A 21,650-nucleotide genomic window follows, 5' to 3' on the forward strand; every position below is an offset into this window, starting at 1 on the left:
ATAATTATAATTATATAATTAATCATATAAGACTTCAAGAATTGACTGTTAAAGACAGGATTTTAACTATATAGGGCCTGTGGAAAATTTAAAATCAATTACAGTAACCTACATGATTTTAAATATTTCATTAGATTTCCATAGCATAACAGTAATTAACAGTAAAACTTTCCCATTAAATAGCCTTACATTTTTCATAGTCATTCTTATATAGTAAAATAAATAATTATCTGAAACCTCATAGGGAAATGCATAAGCTTCCTATGATTAAACACTTGAGTTTGTTTTAGATTGCCGTTTTGGGATAACATGCAGCCTGTCCCCAGTATATTGTTTGTTTTTTCTTAAAAACGCCTAATTTACAAACCCAATACGTGGCCACTTTTAAGAAGAGGAAGTATTATTTTCATATAGGAAATCCCTTACTAATTACTTAATTAGGTTCACAATATTTGCCATTGTGGCACTAAAATGAAATCTGTTAAGGTGGCCCAGTGCAATCTACTAAATGTGGAGACTGTAACTGGATGTTCCACGTTATAATTTGCCTTGTTTGTAGTTGCTGTTATGAAATGTTGCTTCATTTCTACTGCAAAGTGTAGAAGATTCAGCTACTTTCAAAATTATTACACAATTGGTCCCTAGTTGTAAGTGCTTCCTACTTGTTTCAACTTACTTTCTAAATGATTTTGCAGTTACATTAAAGGGCATGTAATTGTGGTGGTGCTTTTTATGTTAATATTGCAGCCTTAATTGGAATGTGAGTTCAGTGAACAAATACTTAATAAGTGCCTTTAATTTAACCAGGTTTTGTGATAGTAGCTAGTGATACAACGCCTTTGATAAATGTGGTCTGTTTTTCAAGACTCCCCAACACACAATCATTTTAAAACTCTTTTAGATGTGTAACCTTTAAATTTTAAACCTCAAATTTTAGATGTTGTCCATTAGGGTGCAAGACAGATTCTTTCAGCATAGTGTGTGGATGGGGGTGTGAATGCTTAGGTGGTGTTTGCCAGTATCTGTCCTGCCATTATCAGTTGAGTGAGAAATGTTTTCTTTTTCTTGCTGTTTTAAAAGAAGTATATTTTAAAAGCAAGAGTGAGTAATAATACAACTTTGAAAAGATTGTTTACCTGTTCATGAAAATTTCCTCTGACCCCTCTCCTTGCTCCTGATTATCTTATATTATTGCATCTGGTAAGACAAAGCACCTGTTCTGGGATTTGTTTTTAGTTTCTTAAATTATTTCCTAGTACTAATTTCAGTTGCTGGAAAAAAATGGCTGATTGCGGGTTTTGTGTTCTCTGATGAACCTTATTAGAGCAATAATTCGTTAGTAATTTTAAAAAGACTATTCTAAGGTTACAACATGGGTTACTTTCTTAAATTCAGTAATGTACATGATGATGCAGTGTTGTGGATGTTCACAGGTTCTAATTTTTGAATGTGTGACTGCCAGTTAGGAGGCACAGAAACAATTATACCTTTCCTTTTAACATCTTCATGTATGTACTCTTACAGGAATACAGATCTCTGCATTTTTGCCTACAATACTGCTGGAACCTTCTGTTTGTCATTTAAACTAATTATAATGAATTGAGGATAAACTGAGAGGATCACACATCTTGAACTTCAGTTAGAACAGAGTACAAAGAGAAGGGAAAGATTTGGAAAGCTTAAATAATTTGAATGACCTTTATCATACCCATTGTTTTAGCATCAAAGGCATGAGGCAGAATGTGTACATTTATTGATTGATTGGTCCTTTTTGTGCTTAGCATATAAATAAGCACCAACCTGTAAAGTGAGTTAAGATTATTCCCATTCTTCAGAGCAGGAACCTAAGGCTCTGAAGGAGTTAGTGTCTTGACCAACCATACATTTAGTATACAGTGGAGCTGGGATATTCTTTCCCATTTGACTCCTGTTTGTTCTTCTAATATGTATATCACGCTGTCCACTTTCGATGCTTGAAAGATAAGTATATTTGGGTAATTATGGCAAGAATGGTAACAATAAAATGTCATGAGTCTTACGGGAAGAATCTGCTTGTGCTGGGGAGGGAAGTAGGTGGAAGTGGATCAGGAAAGGCTTTACAAAGTAGGCAGAATTTGGCCTGGGTTTTTGTATAAGGATTCAGAGAGAAGGAAAAGGGTAAGAGTAGGTGTGGGAAACTGAAATCAATTTCAGGAACCAGATAGTTTGTTTCACCTGGAGCCTAGGTTATGCATAGAAGAGTAACAGAAAATTATGATATAAAGGTAAATAAGGCAAAAACCGACGAGAGACTAGACTTAAAAGTTTGGAGGTTCAGCTGTATGCCAATAAAACAGCTATGGAATTAAATGTAATAAAATGCAACTTGAAAGTGAACTATACTAGCCCTTTGAAAGTGTTGGTATCTGTTTTTGTCAATATTCTGGGAAAGGTTTTGACGGCCACAAAATTCCATGTTTTTTTTATTGATTAGTTCTTTTATGTTTCTTCAAGACAAAACGAATCTATTTTTTAGTATTTGTTTTCAGCTGGGATAATTTTTGTAAAGACCATTCATTCCCTTGTTTTGGGTTCATCAGATATGGACTCTTTTCCAAAGAAAATACTCTCTCATTTTCTCTTGTATTATACTCTGGAGAACTTTTCTTAACTGTTATACATCACGCTTAACAAATAGTATAATTTGTATTCTAGCAAGCACGCTATTGCACTTTGCCTACTATTAAAGTAGCACCTCATTTATCCAGCATTCTGAGAAACAGCTGCTATACCTAAATGATTTCCACAGAGATGAAACTTTACTCTTCTTTTAAAAACTTTTATTTTATATATTTATCCTAGAAATTTCATTAAAATTTTATTTACATACTTTCTCAAAGTATTCAGAACATCTTTTAACTTTTTTTGAAACCTTTAACATGTTATTTCCACAGGAATTACTTTATGATCTGTGACTTGATGAGACTTTTGTGAATAATGTTTTGTCTATTAGTAATTCTCAACTATTTTATTCTTTTGAATATCCTCTCTGCTTTTCCATGGTGGTTTTGTTTTTTGTTTCGTTTGGGTTTTTTGCGGGAGTTGGGGAGTCCACCCTCAGCTAGCACTTGCCATTTCTCTCTTTCGTCAGCCCGCTTTCACTGCTTCTAATCAAATGGCTTATACTTTTTGAGTATGGTTTAGTTAGGGGCCCCACCACATTTGTGGGATATAGATAGTAAATCTAAAGATGTCAGCTTTATGTTTCACAACATTGCTTGCTTCTGAGACCTTTTCCATTCCTGTGTTCTAGATATTAGAACTTTCTTACTGTGTTTAAAGAAATATTCAGATGTTTGCTTTTGGTATGATAATAATAACTTTGTGAAGATTGCTATATCATGTACAGGTTCTTTTATAAACATTTAAATGTTTATAAACTCATTTTATTAAGTTACATTATTAAATTCTAACTCATTTAACCTCCCTTCTCATACTGTTTTGAATTGCCACATCTGTAAAATGGCAATTAAGATGCCTGCCCTCACAGAGCTGATGTAAAATACAAATAAGGAAATATATGTATAAGCATTACATAAAGTTTAAAACTCTATACAAATGTTTGTTTTAGGGTTATTTCTGATAAGTGGCTTGTTTCATACTTCTCTATGTACATGATTATTTATTATGAACTGTTAATACATTGAAGGGCTACTGAAATGCAAAATTAGTCTTTGAAACACAAAATGAACAAAACTAAAATATCATTTGCCCAATTTGGCCAATACTATCCAGTGTTATTAATAGCTTCTAGAAACATAGATGTTTAATTAAGTGAACTATTTGATTTTGAAGTATTAGTCCATTTGCCAATTGTTTAGTAAACACTTGTATTTAAATATTCAAATAAATTTATAAAGACTATAAAAAACTCCATAACTAATGAGGAATAAATTGAGAATTTAAACTGTGTCTCTCAAAACTCGTTTTGGTATTTGGTTTCAGATGTTAATTTTAGATTGACAGATCTTAGTAGACAGATCACTGTCTACTTTTAAAAGTAACAAAATTACATTTTAAATAAATTCTGAAATTTCAATTTTTAAAATTAGTGCACACTGATTAAACTGACTCTTCTCGTAATTACTCAGATTAGGGAGTAAAATTATACTTATAAAAAAACTACTGTTGCCATAATAATTTTCACCCTTATAGCCAAATGAAGTAGCCAGTTTCCTTGCTTTCAAATTTTCATTTATGACATTTCCACAACACAACAACCAAATAATTTCCTGGTCACATATTCAAACCACTTTTTCAAGTGTATAATTTCTGTTGGAGTGACTTTGTTATGAAAGTTTTGCAGGTTTAATGTAGAATTTAAACTATTGTTGTTCAATCAAACCATAAATTTAATTCAGTGTTCTGTCATGTGAAACAGTCTAATTAATTTTCTTTCTATTAAAAACAGCTAGCAAGAGTAATTCAGATCAGATAATGCACTGAGTTGTATTATCTGAACGATAATTTTTGAATTTTTATGAAGGAAAGGTCCTCAGACTAAGAAAGTACAGATTAGTACCACTTATCAGATAATTCCTTCTCTTCTTTTACCCTTGTATAATGTGATTTCTGCTTGTGGATGGGAAGAGAAACAGCTGTCTCAGAATTTATTATGCTAGAGATTCACTTAGCCCTCTATCACATATATGATTATACAGTAAAACGTGTTATAGCTCTTTCTCAGAAATCCAATAATTTCTAGTTTAATCTCTTTTTCACAATTTTGGTAGATGATACTTCATATGTTTGCACTGGAGTCATCTGTCTTTATTTCTCGGGATCCCTCATGACTGAATCTCACTAGGGCTGCGACTTCTCTTTCACCCTCTTGAAAAGATCTAGACCGTAGTAATAACTAGAAATACTAGTGGACTTTTAGATAGCACCTCCTCCCAACTAAAAACAGGCAAATGGAGAACAGTTGGTAAGTCTGTCTTTTATTAAAATTAAAGTGCTTTTGTTTATCAAATTTGCATTTTTTTGTAAGTGGTCTAGAAAAGTAATGTCGAGACTCCGTTTTTAAAAGATTGACAGAATATTGTCTTTTGTCACATAAGAATGCCATTATCAAATATTAAGTAGACAAAATACTGTGACAAAGGGTATTTGATGCCAATACTGAATAACAGTAAAATCAGTAGCAGGATTTCTAATTTATTATTCTTGCTACTGAAACGTGGTAGTAGATGGGGCCTGAGAGAAGGGATCCAGCATTTACCAAGCACCACAGGTAAAGTCAGGAACTATGTGTCTACTGCAAAGTAGGATTCCCTTAGCTTATCTAATTGGTTAGAAATTTGCAGACAGAAATTGGAAGCCATGAGATGAATTTTTATTTAATGGGAGAATTTTGAAAATCAGTATTTTTAACAAAAATTTTGTTATCTGACAGAGTCTTCCATTGAAATCTTAGAACTGGTAGCTTGTTTGATGTTTTTGGAGGATAAGTGAGCTTCCCGTCCCACCATCAGTATGAACAGTCTGGCCTTGGATATCTGGGGCCTGTCTCTTAGGCCTTTTCAGTCCTGTAATGAGGGATTTTGCCCACATGATTGACCTGCACGCTAATAATTTCACTCGGCTATTCACTTCAGAGGAGTATACAGAGTCTTCCCCCATTTCTCCCTTACCCAGCCTTCTCTGTAATTCCTTTCCTAATAGTCTCATCACAACAAATGATTAAGCCTTTCTACTGTTGTCTCTTTTAGCTAAATCAGAGCAAGTGATTGATGAAGTGCCAGGTTCCAAGAACAGATAGACATCCTCATACCCTGAGGCTCTTCCTGCCTCCACCCTCGCTTGATGCTCATATACTGCTTGTGTTAACTTGTGTTTTTACATGAATTGATGGCATCTGTATCTAAACTTTAAACTCCTTAAGGACAAAGACTGTGTGTTACTCTGTTCTCTATCTCTCACATTCTTAATTCTTCCACTCAATTTGTACTTGATTGAACTCAGGAACGTGGTTTTGAACATCTACATTGACTTTAAGAATCTGCAAGATTAATATTGTGATACAGTTACAGAGTGTAGACCCTTATAGTAAATTGTTACTGTTTTCCATAAAACCCCACGTATTCCCAGCCTTTCTCTTGCCCTCTGTTATTCCAACTCATATAGATAGTTAGCCCTTTTGCAGATCCATTTTGAAACTATTTTTCCCGTCTGAGCCAGAGGAAGCGGTGGTGCAGCCTTATGGACCATGTGTAAAAAGAAATTATATATTTTTTTGTAAACTGTGGACTGTAAGCAATATGAAGACAGGGACTCCATTAAATTCATACTCTTTTCTCTCCCCAGTGTCTAGCAAGTGTCTGTCATCTAGTCAGTGCTCACAGTATATTTGAGATGTGGATAGGTGAGTGGAATACATGCAAGAGAAATTGAGATGTGGTGATTATAACTGTTCTATGTGATTTTCAGCACCAGCTCCCCATTGTAATTTAGTTTAAGCTGGACTCTGTTGGTATGATTGGTGCTTTAAAATTAGTTGATGCTGGCCGTCATTCTGGTGACACCTGTCTAGCATTTTCACAATTTTGACTTCCTTCTTAAAATTTTAAACTACTCCCCCCCCAAAATAGATAATTTTATTTATCATGACAAATATGTTAATCAATTTGTTTGAAAGTCTTTTGACACTTTATAAAGTGGTGACCTTTGTTCAAGTGACTGTTCATCTGACACACCTGGCCTGTGTGCTTTTACTGGGACACAATAATGATGCATGCGTCTGCTACTTCCATTTTCACCTCACCCTGCCATTTGTCACTTTCCACTTCCAGACAGCAGGCAGAGCTATTTGTCTGCCTCAGCTTAATATGTAAATCCCTCATACACATGAATGCACTGTGGTAGTGTGTCTCTTGTATCACATTTGATAACTCCTAACACGTTCTGCTTTTTGATGGTAAATTCTAGTTTGGCCTTGTGTCCAATTTTAATTATTTTGTAAGAAAATGGGACTGTATTCTACAGTTTTTTATGCTTACTTTCCTTCTACATGTATCCATGTATCAATAGGCATATATATCTTACAGGTAAAAAAAAAAATGGATTATTCAGAAACTTTGAGTTAAGATAACATGAAATAATTCTACACCATTGTCAGTTAACATTGCATAATTATCTACATCACAGTTTTCGTTTATATGATTTAAAGGGAAATGATAGAAAAAAAAAGTATATCCTTGGTATAAGGAAATTACATACCAAGGATAAAGGACCTTTTTCAAACTATTGGGTAAAATTAAAAGCTGTTTGGAGGTTATAATGAGTTAATGTCACACATTAAGTTACCATTTTAAAAGGCAAGCTTATGGGATTAAATGAATTGTATTAATTTAATAAAATATCTAGCAATAATAAAAATTGAAGAATATGTGGAAAATACATTCTTAACAGATAACTTTTGGCAATATGTAACGAATAGCAATAAATGTATTTTGCTTCATGTTATTGTCATGCAAGAGATAAAAGGTAGCAGAATTGAGAGAAATGGTAACAGGAGCAAGCCACAGAAAAATGAAGGAGAAAGATGTTGTCAGTGAAGGTTGAAACCTCCAAGTAAGACAAAGTTTGTGATGGATTATTGCAACATCGCATATCAGTGCTCTTACAGCTTGTTTATATATTCAGTTATGTATGCTCATTACAGACCCCTGGCATGGTGGCAAGTGTGGTTACACTTTGTAAGTGGAGGAACTGAGGCTGAGAAAGGTTTAATAACTTGCTTAATGTCCACAGCTAGCTAAAGAAATGTTTGATGCACTATGCACCACTGCTTCCAACAACCCTTGGCACTGGTGGTATTATTCTCAGTTTATGGAATCTAAGGTTGAGGCCCAGAGAAGCTACCTTCTCTTCCTTGGTTACTGTAGCCCTAAGTGGAAGTTTGAGGGTTTGAACCTGCTTCTGTCTCCAGAGCCCTAGGCTCATTCCATTATAAACAACTCCCTCTCCCCACCAAGGTCAGAAAGCTTTTTGGATACTACTTTTTAAAGTTGAGGATTAAAGAATACAAAGTATACAGCTTCTGAATGCTTATCCCGTAAATGGATTAGATAACTCCATGTCTTACCTCTAGAACCCTATGCTGAGATTGTCATTCTTCTACAAGGAGAGCCACAGAAGTCACCGAAATTGTTTTTCTCACTTGGTATCTAAATAGGGGAATGGGGTGACAGCCCTTAGAACTTTTTCAGTCTATTTGTTAATTAAAATCTACTGTCTGTCCTTTTCTTTGTAGTATAAAGATGCATTTATGAAAGCAAATCCTGGCTACAAATGGTGTCCTACCACAAACAAGCCTGTGAAATCCCCAACACCCACTGTCAATCCACGAAAGAAACTTTGGGCCTTCCCATCTGACTCTTCAAGAGACTTGCCAAGCCCCAAGAAAGCAAAGACTGAAGAAATGCCTCAGCTTAACTTTGGAATGGCTGGTGAGTTGAGACACTATTTCCACCTATTCTTTAAGGACAGGGCGATACATTTTGGCAGCATTTTAAACAATGCAGGGGGCAGGGGGACAAAATGTTTGGCCAATATTAAGCAGTGGCAAAGATACAGCATGTTTTCAAGCATTGGATCATGATATGTATAGAATACATGTAATTTAAAAAAGGATATATAGCCTCAGTGGGAGTGTCATTATAAATATATGTGCATTCCTGACAATGACAGTATGGAAAAGTAGACAGCCTTGGAAATTTTATGTTCACAGAATGGCTTACACACACATACACACTAGTAAGCCATCCCAGTATGCACCTTAGTTATCATGCTACTTAAAAAGCCACAGTCATGTAGATCATCTGGGTATTGGACACATTGAGGGCACGAATATGAACAAGTACATCACAAATCTGAGATGGACCTGACAGCTGTGTCTTAGAATTCCCATCCTATCTGTCTCTTCTCGTGTCCATTCATGTATGGGTCAGACAAATTTAAAATTCCAGACGGTGCCATTTGTTATGGGACCTTTAGTGCTCTTTGGGTGGTAAGGTATGCTAAATCATTTATTACCATGAAATAAAGTTCTTATATTCACCTGCAAGTGGCTCTGTCTTCCCTAGCTATTGCAATACAGTAATCAAAAGAGGAGTTTGCTAGATGAAATTAGCAGATTGAGCAGGGGAAAGGCAGTGACGCTGCAATTGAGCTATAGGGTTCCTATTTTGGTATTAGAAGCAAATTTTCTTCCAAATCAGAGTATTGAGCTATTTGCATATGGAAAGGTTGTGGAAAACGGTTGAGTGATATTGTGATAACACATTTTTTTAATAACCAATAAATTTAACAAGACTTTATAGTTCAATGTGTGATTCATAGTATGTAAAGTATGTGGCAGTATTCTATATAATCTACAAAAAATATTATTTTAATCAGTCATGTGTGGTGGCATGTGCCTATAGTCCTGGCTACTTGGGAGGCTGAGATGGGAGGATCACTTGAGTCCAGGAGTTCGAGGCTGCAGTGAGCTGTGACCTTACAACTGCACTCCATCCTGCGTGACAGAGCAAGACCCTGCCTCTAAAAAATGAAGTCTAACATAATGGCAGCATTCTAGCGGGGTGGTGGGGAAGGATTCAGGTGATTGCTATGTGGGTGTCTGTAGTGTCATTCTAAATAAGCTCCCAAAATGATGCTTCTACATGTCCCAGAAGAATCAGACATAGATATCTGTCCTTGCTTTAGCTGTCACTTTGTACAATTTTATCTTCAAACCACTTGTTATTAGATAGTCTTGGTGAGCTTTCTGGACTTCCCAGGTTGTATCAGTTGGAGTACTTTCTAAAATATCGTGTTATCAGAACCCAGAAAGAGTATATAGATGACTGGCTTCCAACTGAATTTCTTTGGTCATCATGTAACATCCATTGCTTTTTTTCCTGGTTCTCAATCTAGATCAGGGTATGTAGTTTGTTGTTGTTGTTGGCTTTTTTTTTTTTTTTTTTGCATACATCTGCTCTTCACAAACCATATAACAATTGTGGGTGAACTACAGAAAGCTATGAAAGATATCTTTTTTGTAGCACCGTTTCTGACACTTTATTTATTAATCCGCCTTTTACCTGCAAATTGAAAGTCGAACCCAGACTTCAAACAGGATCTTTACAGATCAGTATTTAAGATATGTGTTCTCAAAAGAAAGTACAGGAGAGAAGAATAACACCTTCCTTGCATTTATCTCATTATATAATGGCTTGGGTTATATGTTGCAAATCCATGTTCAGAACTCTTGATAGGCTTGCATATAGCGGATAACATTGATCTGATATTTCCAGGTATGTTCCTTTTCAACAAGATGAAAGTGAACTAATTTGTCTTTAATTAAAACCTGGTGCTTAGGCATCTGAATCTAAGAGACAATAGAGGGCTTCTAAATGCCAGATTGTTTTCCTCAATATGGAATCTCTTGTTTTGTTTGCCTGGTAGTCCTTGTCACATGACATTTGGCAATTCTGAATAACCCCATATTACCAAATGTATGATTTCCAAGAAGAGAAAGCTGTGTATATTGTAGTTTAGTGCAAGCCCTTTCATTGAATTGCACTAAAGAAAGCATCCTATGTATGTGAATATGTTTTTGATAGTTCTAAATAACATTATGTAAGTATGAATTAATATAAAGGATGTTGGTAATTTCTTGGCCTATGTTTTAGTATCTATATAGCAAACTTATTGCAAAGTCACATTGGTATATAAATTATCACATAATCATGTTCCTATTTTACTTTGTAATTTGAACTAACACATTTTTATCTTTAGAAAGCTATCATCCAGTCCTCCTGATCTCTAGGATGACAGCTGCAAAAGTATTTCTCTTCTAAAGAACCAAACTAAACTTTTATTTTCTAGCAAATCCATTTCCCCTCTTAATTTTAAGTAGATTTAAGTATCTATTTCTGCAGCCACAGTAGTTCTTAAACTTAACATTTAGTTAAAGTTGGAGTCTTAAAACAACGCCAAAGAGCCTTGTTTCATCAAATCAGCTACTGTTTGTCTGCTTATTCTCTGTCTGTGTTTTCCTATGTGGCTGCCTTCCAATGTTGAGCTATTTTTTGACCCCCTGATCTTTTGGTAACATAGTTTTTCCTCTAATAACCTCTTCCCCCAACCCCTATCCATTTTTTTTACTACCTCAGAACTTTTTTTGCAATTTTTTAAAAAACTATTTATAACATGTAGTCACAGTTGTTTTATGAGTTCCTAAGACAGGTTGTATACAAAGATGTACTTAAGGACCTATCTTTAACCCAATAAAGAAAAGAAACAACTAAATTTCTTTGTGCAACGTCATGACTGATCCTCATTTTCAATTGTAGGTTACTAAAATTAAATATACATTGATTGAGGACCTTATATGCACTAGGAGACACGCCGAGTTAGGCATTTTTACATATGTTCTTTCATTACACTTCTGAATTTTAATTCAGGACAGACTTATAGGACACAGGTGCCTTTTCTTTGATAACTTCTTTGTTTTTATTTATTTTCTATTTGTTCATTTAATTTTTTAGAGACAGGGTCCCACTCTGTCACCCAGGCCTGGAGTGCAGTGGTGCGATCTTAGCTCACTGTAGCCTCAAACTCCTGACATTAAGAGATCCTTCTGCCTTGGCCTCCCAAAGTGCTGGGATTACAGGCATGAGCCATTATTCCCAAGTCTGCTTTCTTTGTTTAAATACAGCCTGGGTTATAGATCTACCACTTTGCTGTTTTTTTCTCTGTTTATATTGATTCTTGAAATAGTGAAAACAAAGACCTTTGATAACATAAAAAGCATTAATTTTATACCTTGAAGGCATTTTGGGCATGTGTTTGACTACCCCTAAGATTTAAAATGTCAAAAACACATCAGCACTTTGGGAGGCCAAGGCAGGAGGATCTCTTAATGTCAGGAGTTTGAAGCTACAGTGAGCTAAGATCGCACCACTGTACTCCAGGCCTGGGTGACAGAGTGGGACCCTGTCTCTAAAAAATTAAATGAACAATGTAAATGTAAATTTATTTTTAAAACTTTAAAGAAAGGTTATTTGAATAAAACCTACCAGATTTTACAGGCGTGATTGGAAAACTTCTCTCTGTTCTCTAGTTACCTGATAGCCTATTATTTTAAAATTAGTCCTGATTTCACATGACAGAATTAATAATTTAAGAATAACACTCTTTTTAAAAAAAATCTTAACTCCCCAAGCAGTAAGGAAAGAAACATTACATTGGGAGATAAATTAATGTTACAGACAGCAGTGGTATTAAAGAAAGTGCTGTTGGAATGGTGAGACAAGAGTGGTATTCAAGAGGCTCACAAAGTATGAGCACTAAGCACATATATGCCGGGTTATTGTTGCATAAAGGGTTTTTAAAAGGTTTTTTATAAAAAGTTATATGTGGTTCTGCTGGATTTCTCATTGCTAGTCTTTATGGGTATTCTTTTTGACTCTGTGGATTGTACGTACTTTATGCTTATAAGTTGATGATTTGTTTTTGACTTATTTAGATCCTACTCAAATGGGAGGTCTGAGTATGCTGCTGTTAGCTGGAGAACATGCTCTTGGCACACCAGAGGTAAGCCAGTCCTTTTCCATCTCCACTCTGCTCATGTTGCGGGTTGGGAACACAGTTACATTCTGTTTACGTTGTTCATTCTGCATTTTCACTGTTTATAGCTCATGAACAAACTTTATAACCTTTCTCTTTAAGATCTTTCTGTGTATTTTGTGTGTTGAGTGTAAAATAAGTGGTGTAAATAAGGCCATGAGGATATAAACACAAGTCAGGTGTTGAGGTTTTCTGAACCTACATGTAAGGTTGTAGTAATGCAATATATAGATCACTGGTGTTTGCCATGACTGTGTCATGGTTATGTCAGTTGGGTGCTATAATTCATTTATTCGAAACATTCTCTGCTTTGGTGATGTTCACATGCTAGTGGGAAGATGATAGCTAAAAATATGCAACTGTCAGTCTCTCTGGTACCTGAATAATTCCAAACAGTTGTTTTGAAAATTAGGAAACATGGTATTTCAGGATTGTTTTATTCTTCTTTCTCTTCCCCACTTGAGACAGGGTCTCACTCTGTTGCCCAGGCTGGAGTGCAGTGGCATGATCACGACCTCCCAGGCTCAGGTGATTCTCTCACCTCAGCCTTCTGGGTGGTTTGGACTACAGGCATGTACCCCCAAGCCCAGCTAATTTTTGTATTTTGTGTAGAGACAGGGTTTTGCCATGTAGCTCAGGCTGGTCTCGAACTTTAGGGCTCAAGCATCTTAGCCTCCCATGGTTCTGGGATCACAAATATGAGCCACCGTGCTTAGCCTGTTGTAATCTTTAAAATGGAAAAAGGACCTAGGCTTTCATGACCTTGGTTTCATGATCTAGTTATTGGACTGCTTTGGCTAAACATTTTTAGGTATGATTTTGACAGGCAGATAGTGGCAGTTAACCATGCACAGTCTGCATTTGTAGAATTCCCCTATTTCCTAGAGACGTTTAACAGAGGCCAACTGAATTACCCTATAGGTCATGTTATTTTACCACACTCAGGTTTTGAAATGGAAATTTTCAATCCCCACCAGAATTGTTGTTTAGGGCCAAATAACAATGACTCAATTTTATTTTGGGTCATATTTTTTACTTTTTTTTTTTTTAGTTGTGATTGTGTCATACTTATTATACTTGAAGGCTATTAAATAGTGGGTTTTGTAGAAATATAATTAGATAATAACCTATTTACATTATAAAAGGTTTTTTTTTTTATAGTTTACATTTGGGATCCACAATTGTTGACTATATATTCAATTTAACGGAATTATTTTGATTCTGTTCACTTCAGTGCAGCAAGAAATGTACAAATGTGTACAAAAATACACTGGTAGTTATTTACTTTCTGCTAATCTTCAGCTGGAAAAGCATACCTGTCACTTTGTGCCTTTGCATACTCATTATTCATCATGTTTGTAGTTTCTAACATAATAGCATTGTCAGGCATCATTTCACTTTCTAACACATTGCTGCTACCTCTTAACAGATCAAACTCTCACTTAGGTGTAGAGTATCCCAAGCATGTTCCAAAGGTGAATGTTGGAGTAATAATATACACTTGACCTTTCAACACGTCTGACTCAATATGATTTCCAAGCATGCATTGAATTGTGAAAGCCAGCATCATCTTTCTTAACTATTAGAATTATCATAGTGTTTCGTTCCCAACATCTATTTAGTGTTCTTTTTAAACTTCAAGTACAAATGTAAACAAATCAACATCTGTAGAACTCATGGATGCTAGTCAAAGAAAAGCATGGTTTCTTTTTCCCCTTTCTGCTTCAAGTTTGCCTTTTGGGCTCTTTTCAATGAGAAGTTCTCCTACTCCTTCTTAAGAAGGCAGAGTTTTGACATATGCAACTCAATACAGTGGTGGACCTTTTTATCTCTGAAGTGGAAATGTTTTGAGAATTCTCAAGCTAAAGAATCAAAGAAAGCTAAATGATTGAAAGAAGGGAACCATAATGGGAGAAGAGAATCTATGCTAAGGAAGAAGGTGGTAGCAGTTAGGTCTTTAAGAACCACTTCAAAGAGCACAACTCTTTCTTCATATTCAGTATTTCCCATCTCAGAGATATTTAGGTCATTATTGAAAATAATCTTGAGATATTTAAACAGTGAAAGTCGTATAAAATAATGCTGTCTCTAAATATAGGTAGTTTGAGAATTTACTGCACAGCTCTCAGTAGACTGCATTAGCACCCGAATTTCTGTGTGAAGTCTTATTCCAAATATGTAGACATGATCATAGAACTTTAAGAGCTTATATACATAGACAGATGAACATGAGATAAATGTAATAAATATGTACTTATGTTTCCCTAAGAAGACTAACAGGATAATGAGATAAGAGAAATACAGAAACTTTGTATTTCTGACATTTAGAAAAATTACTGTGAAGTCTGTTGGTCCTGTGAGGTAAGACCAAAGTGACATTTTATAAAATTCTGCCACCAAAAAATGGTCTAATCATAATCGCTTTTAAAATGCCATGACAGAACCCTTATTCTCAAATATTATTCTTAAACAGAGAAGGTTTTCTTTTGTTCATTGACCTGAGACCTAACCATATAGAAAAAGTCCTCAAAAGACTGTTTTTTTAAATATGAAAATTTTAACATAGGGAATAGATTTCTTTTTAAAAAAAGCATCTCTAGAAGGTAGAGAGGCTTACTGTAACTGAAATAATAAAGTCCCAGATTAAAAGCCTGTGCTGCTTCCTAGATCTGCCTGAAATGCACTTAGAGTTTTAGAGAGAAATTATAATTTCTTGACATATCAACGGGCAAATAATAACAAAGAAAATGTTGTGTATTCTCTTTCTTTCTGTCTCCTGATCAATTCTTAATCTACCATAATAGATTTTTTGCATTATTATTTCAACATTTTTTATGTGCCACTGTTACTAAGCCTAGTGTGGTTCTATAGTCTCATTGTGGTAACTGGGTCTGTGATGAAGCAAATGGATGCATTTTGATAGTTTGTTTTGTTTCTTTTACTTTCACATAATCGGCCTTGTTTTTTTATACCCAGAGTACATTGAAATACATAAATTATTTGGGATAAATTATTTAAAACAATGTTGGTTGTTAGAGAATTTATTGATTGAGGAAGCAAAATCGATATACTGAGAAAGAAAGACATAAAGGAGTGACTCCTGGCTCAAAATAGCAGACTAAGCATATCACTACCGAGACCCTTTAAAATAGAAGCATAAAAGTCTCATTAGTAAATAACCCCATAATAATAAAGGAAATGGAAAGGAGTGTGTCCAGTGAATATGAGATTACAACAAATTATTTAAATCAGAAATCAAATGTAGTTGTTTAATCCATAAAATGTAAGTGCCAGACAAAAATAGGCTGATAGGGAGCTGCAGCAGAGATGAGAGCCTCTCTATTCAATAGAATGCCCAGAAGTTTAAATGAATGTCTCCTTTTCTTTTTTTTTTTTTAACTTTAAAGAAACAAATAAAATGCAGAACAAATAAAAGTAATCATGTTCACATCAAACTCAGGGAAGAACTAATGAGAAGAGAGATAATTAAGCCCTTGTGTTTCATACCAGAGAGTTATCTAAAGATGAAAATACAATAAATTGTCAGTACTTGATCTAGAATTTCTAGAAGTAATCTCCAGGACTAGAAATCTGTTATATTTGTTAGTTACTTTAATAAAAATGGAAAGCTAAATTAAATTTTAAAAAACAAGGCAGGGAGTGATATAATTCAGATTGTGGAAGGGGCAGTTATTCACCGTATCATGTATACAACAGCTTGGATTAATCTCAGAAAGGATGACATCCAGTATCAGACCTAAGTGAGCAACATAAATTCATCTTGGCTAGAACAGAAGGGGAGGGTGGTTGGAGAAAAGTAGAATATAAGTTAGGCAGATTAATTATAGCTGATGAAAAGCTTCGACGGTATCAATATCTATGTTTGAAGCCAAACTTTCAAATATATGAGAAGTACCTTAGACTTTGGGTCTGTGATTTTTAGAATGCCTGTTTTGTTGGAGCCAACAGATAATGACAGTAAAGTAGTGATCAAGCCACTTTTTTCTTTGCCTTCCATCCCGTGAAATGGAGCTACTAATAATACCTGCTTGCCTTCAAATCTCAAGGCTACGTGAAGATTAATTAAATAAAACCTGTAAGGCACTTTTAACTCTCCTGCAAATAATTCTTACAGGTATATAATATTATTGTCATTAGTTAAGTTATTCTAGGCATTTCATATTCAACTTGCAAGTTTAAATTATATCAGACATTTCTCCCGCAGGCTGTAATATGCTTTACCAGCATACATTCTCTCTCTCTCTCACACACACACACACACACAGAGAGAGAGAGAGAGAGAGAGAGAGAGAGAGAGAGAGAGAGAGAGAGAGAGAGAAAGAGAGTTCCTTGTCTATTGAAAACTTAGCAGAAATTACAGTTGTAATTTACTGTCTTTATCACCAGGTGCTCAAGAAGGAGACAGTTTTTTAATATCTGGGAGAAATCAGTATGGGAAGTCCAAAGTCAGCAGAGTAGCTGAGTTAGTGTCAGGTTAGTGGAGAAGATGCTAATAGATGATGGCATACCTCCATAAAAGGACTGTAAAGGTCATGTTCTCTGAGAATTGAACAGTGCCGAACTGTGTGCCATCTTTTCTTACATTTAATTACATGACAAGTGTTTATTGAATGCCTTCTATGTATAAGGCACATCAGGGAACAAACCAGACAGCATGAAGCTGATACTGTTTTAAGGTTCAAGTTTTAGATATAGCAAATTCTTCACATGATACTTCTAGCTTAAAAGGAAATCACATTGATTTTCATTTGTTCACCATGATCTGCCCATTTTAAAATGTTTAAAGCTTATATATCAACATTTCTTAAAATCCAAAAATACAGGTTAAATATTGCTTATTCAAAACTCTTGGGACCAGAAGTACTTCACAGTTACAGTTTTTTGGAGGGTTTTTTGGGGGGGGAATATTTGTATGATCCTCACCTTTTGGGCATCCCAAATCCAAAAAAAATGAAATCTGAAATGCTCTAGTGAGCATTTCCTTTAGCATTATGTTGGCACTCAGAAGGTTTCAGATTTTTTTGAGCATTTCAGATTTTTGGATTAGGGGATACTGAACCTGTAATAAATATATTTTGCCTTGTAAGTTTGTAATATCAATCTGTCACCTCCTCTGGGAAGTCCTTCATGATTATGATTGCTTGAGCCAATTCAATTCCCTCCTTATTCTAATCTCTCATATCCCATATTGTTAGTTTCATACCTTGTAACACTGATTATATTTAGTTTTAGAGTTTATTATAAACTGTATAGTGTCTTATATTTAAAAAAATTTCTTATTGTATTATATGTAAGTATTGTCTCTGGAAGACTAAGAAAGTTGAGATCAAAAACAATGACAAGATTTAAACTGCAGCAGGTCTACCCACTTGCCTGGAGAATAGTTGTTATTATATCACAACTAACATGTATTGGACATTTTTTCCAAGGCTCAGTTCTTAAGTGTATTACATACAAGTAACTTAATCCTTGGAACAATTCTGTGAGTTAAGTCTTATTTACCTTATAAGTAAATATTTACCATTAGGTGAGGAAACAGAGGCAGAGAAGGGTAAAGTAACAGCCCATGATGGTGAAGCTACAAAGTGGCAGAACTGGGATTCCAACCCGGGAGGACTAGCTTCAGTCTTCTTGCAGCACACACGGGCCTTGATGATTCCGCCTCTGCCCATCCAGCCTTAGCTCTGGCTACTTCTCCTGCATGGTGACCTGTGCTGCACCCTTACTGAAGCTCATCGCTGCCAGAGCAGGGGCATTTTGTGAGTGCTTTCTGGGGCCAGGCACTGTGTTCACAGTTGACATTGAGTAACTCATTCTCTCAAGAACCCTATGAGGCTGGTTTATTATTTTCCCCATTTTATAAATGAGGAAACTAGGTCAGAGAGGTGAAATAACTTCTCAAAGGTCATAGAATGAGAAATTCGTAATAGTAGGATTTAAAGCCACATCATTTTTCATTAAATGATGAGATAGGCAAAATCTGAGACAGAGAAAAGTTGATTTTTACCAATATTTGTGGAATAAAGGAATGATTATGTCCACATCTTAAATGCTGAGTTTTTAACAATTTTAAACAAATACAGATTTAAATAAAATGGAAACTTTTCACTTTCTTTATTCTAATTTCTAACATCAATGAAATGAGGCAATTTATGTTCCTGCTTGTTGGTGTGTTTGAATTAATTAGGTATGTGCCTCCTTTAGGCTACTGTATTGGACTCTTCCAGAATACTTTAATCCATTGTATTCCAAACTCCTTGCCCCAATGTCCTACCTGAACCTCATCAAAACTTTTATTCCCTTCCCAAAGTTTTATAGCTTACTTTATTTAAATTCTACCCTGAAAAGGAAATGAGCTCTCTGAGCTTTCTCTTTTCTTGGGTGGCTCCCCCTTTATGTCACTCTTCACTGCCGATTTTGGCTGGACCTTCCCATCCAGCCAAAGAGCCCAGCCTCTACCATCTGTCCACAGTGGGGCTCAAGCCCAGAGAGTTGGGTCCTTTTACCCAGCTTGATTTACAATCACATACCCTCCATGAGTCCCTAGCCTGCACTGATGAAACTGAGTATCCTCCTTGGGCTCTCAGAGATGAAGGCAAAGGTAGTGTGGAAGGTGGGCAGAAAGAGAGCTGGGCTCAAAAGAGAAGGGTGGAGAGCAGGAAGATAAAGGAGGCATCCTTCACAAGAGAAGTGTGGTTATTGTCAATTAGGTTGTTGTTGGAGAGCACATTGATGTACACTGTTGCATTTTATTCTCACAGTTTCCTGTGAAGAAGGCAATTAGGTAGAGTGGCATTGTATCTACTCTATCAAATGAGGAAACTGAGGCAGGTGATCTGAGTTATCTCAATTGCTACTGCAGTTCTTTTTACAACTGGCCTGGAGTCTGTTCTAGACTTTCATGCTAGTGCTCAGCCACACAGATTATAGGAGAACTTGACTCATGGAGTAAAGTCCATACTCCAGCAGCCCCAATGCCCTGAGTGAAACCAAGGATGTGTTCTTCCATTTAGCCAGATGACTCGGCATGTATTCTGCTTGTGGGAGTGCTCAGCTCTGTGCTGCTGTTCGGTTATGCCCGCCATGGCGGCCAGGGACTCTTCTCAGATGTAGTACACCACTCGTGTCAGGCAGCCGAGTGCAGTGCGCTAGTAACCAGCTTCTCCTTTAACTCTCAGATGGAATCGTCTACCCCAAAACCATCTCTTCTCATAAAAGACACCCACCGCCTCCATCCAGACCTCCTTCCACCTCTCAAATTTCCTTTTTAACTTACCTTGGAAACACAGGCATTGTATTTCTGACCCCTTTCCCTCAGCTCTGACTTCTTGCTAGACAGTTACTGAAGCCTGGCAGTTACCATCTTTGATTCAGCTGGGGTCTCACATCTCAGCTGGCTTATTTCCTTAATCTTCCAGTTAGCCTTCTGCCTCCAGTCACCCCCAGCCAGCATCACCCTGCACTCCACTGACAGAATTACCTGACTACACATCTCTCTGACTGAAAACCTCAGCTGGCTCCTCATTGCCTCCAGTCCAATTTTCAGACTTCTTCATGTAGAATTCAGATTCTCCCACTATACTCCAATGCATGTATTCTTCAGCCACACTGAGAAAGTCACTTTTGCAAACACACAGGGTTCTTGCCTTCATACTTTTCCACCTCCTGTTACTGCATCATTTCTACACTTGTGAGAGAACTCCTGGTTTTCCTAAGGTATATCTTAGACGTTACCTATCTTCCTTCCAGCTGTTCCCGTGCAGAAGGAAGGCTGCTTCTCCATCCTCCTGTAGACCTTGTCATATTCCACCATTATGCACTTACATTTTTGTATATGATGTTGCTGTCCCCTGCACATGAGTTGCAAGCAACTAAGGGTTAGGCACATTTCCTTTGGTCATCGTTTTATTCCCTAATACCTACTAGATACAAGTAGAATATAAGCGTCTTGAAAGTAGCAGTCTTTGTGGCTGGCATGTCATAGGTATCTATTAAATATTTGTTGAATGAGTGAGTAATCAATAAATGTTTGAATTAGCAAGGGTAGGAATGTATGGCTCAGATACTACCAGTGCAATACCCCTTTTGTTGACCGTGTGTTCATGCCAGCAGCGCATGGTTGTGGTCTTGTGTCTTGCAAAGTAAGGCCAGGCTCATGATAACAATCTAGCTTTCCAAACTACTCACAGTGCATGTAACTGACTTGATCTTGTTTTGTATCAGGAGGCCAGTTCACTTTTTTATGTATTCAATTTCACTATATGAATTGCTCCTGTGAAAAAAATACTACATTATTGAAATTCTTAATTATACTAATCACTCCCCTTCCATGGTTATTGAGAATTATAGCTAAATCAAGGAGAGGATTGAATTTGGGTAAATCAAATGAGTATGTACTTAACAAAAATCCCTTTAGCTATTTTCGTTTTTGGGCGTATAGCAACACCTAGTGGCTTTACCGATTATTTCAGAGATTATTTCTAGAAACAGCTTCTTGGGGTTTTTTTCTCCCTTATTTAACCACTACTTATTTAATATTTTTTCTTTCCTCTTAATTAATGAACAAATGTCTTTGGCCATTTATTTTGTATTTAGAAAGTAAACTGGCTCTAGCATAGGAATAGATATTACAAAATTGATGTTTATCCATAAAAGTGTGCCCCACCTAATAAAATAAATGAAGTACTTTAAATGCAGATATCAAGATGATATAGCTCAATATTTTAAACATTTCACAACCTCTGGAACCTTCTGAATAATGACATTACTCAAATGGGAGCCTTTTGTGGGAAGTATTCTCTCCCTTTTATATAGATAGAATTTCTTATTTCTTTATCAAATGCATGTGTAGATCAGTGTATGCACAGATATATACATTTTATGGGATGCCTTGCTTATCAGGTACTCAATAATGAGTTCTTCATGTTTATATTTGCCATGTCATTGAACTGTTTTTATGTTTTGAGATTTTAGAT

The 21,650-nt window shown here is 35.9% G+C and overlaps 1 protein-coding gene across 13 annotated transcripts in view; it reads left to right on the plus strand.

The window, feature by feature from the left end:
* Window positions 1–21,650, plus strand: part of BBX (BBX high mobility group box domain containing) — a 273,350-nt gene that overhangs the window by 182,526 nt on the left and 69,174 nt on the right. For all 13 annotated transcript variants that reach the window (XM_017870840.1, XM_017870850.1, XM_017870851.1 and 10 more), the window contains 2 exons: window positions 8,294–8,489; window positions 12,554–12,621. In XM_017870840.1, the coding sequence (XP_017726329.1) occupies window positions 8,294–8,489; window positions 12,554–12,621 (264 nt within the window). The remainder of the gene's footprint in view (window positions 1–8,293; window positions 8,490–12,553; window positions 12,622–21,650) is intronic.

This window comes from Rhinopithecus bieti, unplaced genomic scaffold, assembly GCF_001698545.2.
Source record: "Rhinopithecus bieti isolate Rb0 unplaced genomic scaffold, ASM169854v2 scaffold_5478, whole genome shotgun sequence".
In the NCBI taxonomy this organism is placed as follows: Eukaryota; Metazoa; Chordata; class Mammalia; order Primates; family Cercopithecidae; genus Rhinopithecus; species Rhinopithecus bieti.